The 6620-nt window shown below is 39.9% G+C and overlaps 1 protein-coding gene across 1 annotated transcript; it reads right to left on the reverse strand.

Moving 5' to 3' along the window:
• Positions 1-205: 205 nt before the first annotated feature.
• On the reverse strand, positions 206-5207 carry LOC121389894. Its single transcript, XM_041521553.1, has 2 exons — positions 5002-5207; positions 206-1013 (listed from the first exon to the last, which is right to left on the reverse strand). The coding sequence occupies exons 1-2, from the start codon at positions 5168-5170 to the stop codon at positions 817-819; spliced, it is 366 nt and encodes a 121-aa protein (XP_041377487.1). The 5' UTR covers positions 5171-5207; the 3' UTR covers positions 206-816.
• Positions 5208-6620: the final 1413 nt, after the last annotated feature.

A 6620-nucleotide genomic window follows, 5' to 3' on the forward strand; every position in this document is an offset into this window, starting at 1 on the left:
GCGTATGCCAACAGCTGGCCACTGTCAAAATTTCACGGCAAATCCCCCACTCACCGACCCCTGGAAATGCGTTGTACCATACCTCTATGGATATAAATATGTTTTGGAGATATGAGACGACCCCTCAATCAAGACAGTTAAATTTGTTCAAAAATTGCGAAATCTCACGTGATCTCTTGTTAAGGAATTCTATACTTGTGATAAGCCAATGAAAACCGAGATCGGTAGGAGCCCGTCAAAAGTGTCCCACTTTCGAAATACTGGCTTTGTTTTTCACCTGGATAAGCTAGCGTGGTGAAACCAATGCGGAGTGCGGCGTCATATATGCACCAAACGTAATTGGATTTTCTGTTCTATATGCTTAAATAATAAAAATATTCCAGGGAACGTAGTTTTAGGTTTGGTACAAAAAGGTTTGATACAAGAAGATATGTCTTCCAGAAATGACCTGTTTTGCACTCTCTGCTTCATGTATTCTCGAGTTTTATCTTCGAATAACATAATTATTAGTTTACTGCTAATGTATTTAAACTTCTTAGTGTTCGGTGTCGAATTTTCTGAGTATCCATAAGGTATTTTCAGAGTATTCTAAGTCTTGTTTTCATGGGATGACTTGTGCTGTCTTCAAGTGAAGTTATTCTGTGGACGATGTTTATGAGAAATGTTATCATTTTCTGAGTATCCACAAAGAAAAGTCATATATTCTAAGCCTTGTTTTCTTGGGACGACTGGTGCTGTCTTCAGGTAAAGTGGATAATGATGATGATGATGATGACGTTTGTGAGGTAATGTCTTGTGGTGTGTGTCCTGCTCACGTCACTGTTGTTTGAAATTCAGCGGCGGTTCGTAGCAGAAGCTGTCGAGGGGCTGCACCCCCGCGTCCACTAGCCACTGACAGTAGGCTCGGAGCAGGATGAGCATCAAAGAGGAGCACATTCGTTTTCGTCTCCCCACACCAGCCCAGTCTTGCCAGTTCAATGAGCAGCTCACTGCTCCCGTGTAGCGCAGCACTTCTGCAATTAAAATGAAAATTGTTTTATTTTATTTTCATTTTATTTTCTACATGATTTCTATATGATTTCTATATGATTTCTATTTTATTTTTGTATTTGTTTTTGTTTTTGAATTTGTATTTTATTTGAATTATGTTATATTATATTATATTATATTATATTATATTATATATTATATTATATTATATTATATTATGTTATGTTATATTATATTATATTATATTATAATATAATATATTAATTTTATTTTATTTTTGTATTTTATTTTATTTCGTTTCGTTTGATTTTGTTTTGTGTTGTTTTGGTTTCCTTCTTAACGGCGTCACTGGAGATCATTAGTTAATTAATCATCGGCTATTGAATGTGATAATAATTCTTGTTTTGTTTAACGCACATTGATTTATTAATCATCGGCTATTGGATGTCAAACATTTGGTAATATAGTCTAAGAAAGGAAACCCGCTACATTTTTTTAAATTACTAGCAAGGGATCTTTTATTATGCACCATCCCATAGACATAATAGCACATACCACGGTCTTTGATATACTAGTCGTGGCGCACTGGGATCGATCCCAGACCGATTATCTTCAAAGGAAACCTGTTACATTTTGTGTTTTACATTTAGCCACACGGGCTCTTTTACCTGCCTTTTCAATAGACAGAACAGCACACACCTTGGTCTTTCATATACCAGTCGTAGGACACTGGTTGGGGCGAGAGAAGCCTAAAGGTTCGGCTGAGGAGGTATTAGTCATATGGTCTAAGCACTTCAGGCGACCGTGGCCCAGTGGTCTACCGACTTAGTTCAATCTCGCCTTAGTTCTTTAATTAATCATCACTAAACAATCGAAACTTGAATGTTGACATAATACAGTCTGGGATGTTCTAATATTGTTCGACTATTAGTCAAAATTACCAAATGTTTGACATCCAATAGCCGATGATTAATAAATCAATGTGCTCTAGTGGTGTCGTTAAACAAAACAAAAAATAATATTGTTTAATCAGTGCAAGCAAGATCGTATCTACCCAACGTAGCATATCTCGCTAGGACGGTGCAGAAAGCGTGATACTGATCAGGGAACGGGCTTCTTTCCCAGCTCGACATAAAGGGCAACGCCCTCCTTGCTACCCCACGCTAGTTACGGTCCCGGCAAATATTGCGTCGATCTAGGTTAAATACTAGTAACAGACCCGTCGATCTATACGCTTGGTGTAAACCGTATTTTGGCAGGTCAGGAAGGGAATCTATTATAATGTTGTATATATTCGGGCGCATGTTGCAACAAAGTATTGTCCCTTAACCATCACAGACAAAAACGGAAAGGGATGTTTGAGAGAGAGAGAGAGAGAGAGAGAGAGAGAGAGAGAGAGAGAGAGAGAGAGAGAGAGAGAGAGAGAGGGGGGGGAGGGAGGGAGGGAGAGGGGGGGGACCTGCCGTCGCCACAATACACCCCAAACCACTTACGTAGGGGGGGGGGGGGGGGGCGTGTAAACTCCCAGATTGTCTTTTGTCTGGACAGTATGCCATTAACAAGATTTGAAAAATTAAAAATAGTCTGGCTGTTTTTTCTTGCTTTTTTTTTTGTCTGTAAAATTTTACAAAGTGAAGACACGGCATGTTGTCTTTCGGCGGGCGATAAATCATCTGCTGGTTGAAGACGACACAGAGTGCAGACAGCCATGCTAAGCTTATGAATAAAGACTTTGAAAATAAAACATCTATGGTTTATACAATCGAGTATTTCTGAATTCACAGGTCTTGCATGCAAATACGTCTGTGGTAAATTGAAAAGCCAGATTCTGACTGAAATGGTTGTTGTTGTTTTGTTGTTCTTCTTTTCTTGTTTGTTTGTGTTGTTTTTAGTGGGGTTGTGTGTGTGTGGGGGGGGGGGGGGGGGGGGGGGCGGGTTGGGGGGGATTTTTGCAGGGGAGTGTTTTGTTTTGTTTTTCTTTTTTCCTAACTATTTTCTGAGCTCTCCTTACTATTTTCCAATATCTATTACAATTTTAAAGATTTTCTTACTATTTTCTAATATCTATTTTCTATTTGATGTACAGACTATTACGCACCTGCCTGAAATCGTAATGTCCACTGGCGTTAACGGTCGCCATTAGTAAACCTGCCACGAGACAACGCCAGTTCGTGTCCAGTGAACTTTCGTCGCCAGAATACTTTCCAAATTGCGTTACAGTTTGTTTTGTTTAACGACACCACTAGAGAACATTGATTTATTAATCATCGGCTATTGCATGTCAAACATTTGTAATTTTTACATCTAGTCTTAGAGAGGAAACCCGCTACATTTTTCCATTTGTAGCAAGGGATCTTTTATATGCAATATCCCGCAGACAGGATAGCACATACCACATCCTTTGATATACCAGTCACGTTGCACTGGCTGGAACAAGAAATGGCCCAATGGTCCAAATGCGTTATGCTTATTGGTTGACTAAAAAATCATCTCGACACAGGATGTGTTCAAATCCATTAAAGAACACTACATCAAGATGAAGTTGCCAGTAATATATGTTCTTAATAAGCTTTTTACGGTTTCCCAAGATACTGGGGTTTGTGTTTTTTTAAAGATGCATCCACTATTTTCTAAGACATTCTGTTTTCGATATAATGCTTGCTAATTTCTAAGGTATGATACCTGTAATCTTATTGTTCAAGATGTACTTCCTATAGACACCACCACGACTGGTACATCAAAGGCCGTGGTATGTGCTATCCAGTCTATGGGATGGTGCATATAAAAGATCCCTTGCTGCTAATCGAAAAGAGTAGTCCATAAAGTGGGGACAGCGGGTTTCCTCCCTCAATATCTGTGTGGTCCTTAACCATATGTCCGACGCCATATAACCGTAAATAAAATGTGTTGAGTGCGTCGTTAAATAAAACATTTCCTTCCTTCCTATAGACACATTATTTTGTAAGACGTTAAAGTTTCTACGAAATACTATATTCTAGCATGCTGTTTTCTAACATGTACTGAATATTTTCTATACGAGATTGTATTATCAGAAAAATAAACTTTAAGATATATGTACTACTTTCTAAGATTTATCGTGGAACTTGAATAAACCGGATTCCTGTCAAAACCCGACCACATATGTCTTCCATGTATTGAACTGAATCTGTCAAGTTCGATTACTGGATTTATTTAATGCGCTGAACTCCTCTACTATTAAAGGGACCCCGGCCTCGGTGGCGTCGTGGTTAGGCCATCGGTCTACAGGCTGGTAGGTACTGGGTTCGGATCCCAGCCGAGGCATGGGATTTTTAATCCAGATACCCACTCCAAACCCTGAGTGAGTGCTCCGCAAGGCTCAATGGGTAGGTGTAAACCACTTGCACCGACCAGTGATCCATAACTGGTTCAACAAAGGCCATGGTTTGTGCTATCCTGCCTGTGGGAAGCGCAAATAAAAGATCCCTTGCTGCCTGTCGTAAAAAAGAGTAGCCTATGTGGCGACAGCGGGTTTCCTCTAAAAACAGTGTCAGAATGACCATATGTTTGACGTCCAATAGCCGATGATAAGATTAAAAATCAATGTGCTCTAGTGGCGTCGTTAAATAAAACAAACTTTTACTATTAAAGGGACATTCCTGAGTTTGCTACAATTTTTAAGATATTGTCGACTAACATTGACTTTTTAGCGATTGTAATTACATATCAAATATATTTTTCTCCATAAAATATTAGTGGCTGTATATTAAACGTGTTTCTGATCGTTCTAATATTTTTACTAGATTAAATTTAATTTTATTTTTCTAAAATATGTTTTTTCGTACATACGAAATTATTTGAAGACAGAATCCAGTTTGGGCTTCTCTTACAAATATTAAGACGACCAGAAACACGTTGAATATGTAGACACTGATATTCTAAACAAGAAAATAGATTTAATATGTAAGTTTAATCGTAGAACTATTTTATTAGTCGGAAACATCTTACAATGTAGCAAAGCAGCGTACTTACTGTTTGTGAACTTGAGGAATCCAATTCGTCGTTCTTGTTTCACTGCTTTGATATACATCGTCGGGTAGACTGCGCTGGGTACCTTCACAAGAGTGTTGACAGACACCGTCTTCCCATAAGACAACGTTGTCATGGTAACGAGGAGTACGATTACTGCAACTTTCAGCATGATGTTCTTTAGATTCCAAAGCCACCGCTAACTCGTGAGCTTCAAGAGATGTTATATGTTATATTCCTGGCTGGCTTTGATTACTTTTATATATACGACGACTGCAACAAAGCGGAACAAATCACCAGTTTCAATTGGGCTTCTCTCCACTTAGCGAATATCCCAATATAGAAAGGAGGGTAATATTTTGGAACCGTTGCCGGCGACGCTGGCTGTTGTCAAGGGAATGATCACGTCTGAACATCAATTCTGATAAATATTTTGAAGCAAACATTGGAATATTATTATGTGCCTTTCCGTAAAGTTCACACAAGTTATCAGCATGTAATGTTTATCCTCTATATAGTTTTTTGAGGCAAGACGTAGCCCAGTGGTACATGCTCGATGCGCGGTCGCTGTGGGATCGATCCCCGTCGGTGGGCCCATTGAGCTATTTCTCGTTCCAGCCAGTGCACCACGACTGGTATAGCAAAGGCCGTGGTATGTACTACCCTGTCTGTGGGATGGTGCATATAAAAGATCCCTTGCTGCTAATCGAAAAGAGTAGCCCATGAAGTGGTGACAGCGGGTTTCCTCTCTCAATATCTGTGTGGTTCTGTCTGACGCCATATAACCGTAAATACAATGTGTTGAGTGCGTCATTAAATAAAACATTTCTTTCTATAGTCGTTTTGGACTGGATTTTGCTCATTTGGTGGAGTGCTCGCTTGAGGTGATTGCGTCGCAGGTTCGAACTGCCACGGTGGATCCATTCAACTGATTGGTTTTTCTCTCGTTCCAACCAGAACCGGTTTAAGGATCCGCGGGGACTGTAGCACAAATAACGGCAGGGCCCTCTTCCCAGGATATATATTTTGCAACCCCCTCGGGAAGAGGGGGGAAAGGACCTGGGGAAAATAAATCACCACGGGGCCCCCTGAAAACAAACTGTAACGTATTTGGAAAGTCTTCTGGCGACGAAAGTTCACTGAACACGAACCGGCGTTGTCTCGTGGCAGGTTTACTAATGGCGGCCGTTAACGTCAGTGGACATTAAGATTTTAAACTTTAATAGTTTGTTTTATTTAACGACACCACTAGACCAAATTGATTGATTAATCATCGGCTATTGGATGTCAACTTTAGTACAATACAGACCAAGATTCAGGGTAAGAAAAGAAGAAAAAAAAGAAGAAATGTTTTATTGAACGACGCACTCAACACATTTTATTTACGGTTATATGGCGTCAGACATATGGTTAAGGACCACACAGATTTTGGGCTACTCTTCCGATTAGCAGCAAGGGATCTTTTATTTGCGCTTCCCACAGGCAGGATAGCACAAACCATCGCCTTTGTTGAACCAGTTATGGATCACTGGTCGGTGCAAGTGGTTTACACCTACCCATTGAGCCTTGCGGAGCACTCACTCTGGGTTTGGAGTCGGTATCTGGATTAAAAATCCCATGCC

The sequence above is a fragment of the Gigantopelta aegis genome, chromosome 15 (genome assembly GCF_016097555.1).
Source record: "Gigantopelta aegis isolate Gae_Host chromosome 15, Gae_host_genome, whole genome shotgun sequence".
Taxonomy (NCBI): domain Eukaryota; kingdom Metazoa; phylum Mollusca; class Gastropoda; order Neomphalida; family Peltospiridae; genus Gigantopelta; species Gigantopelta aegis.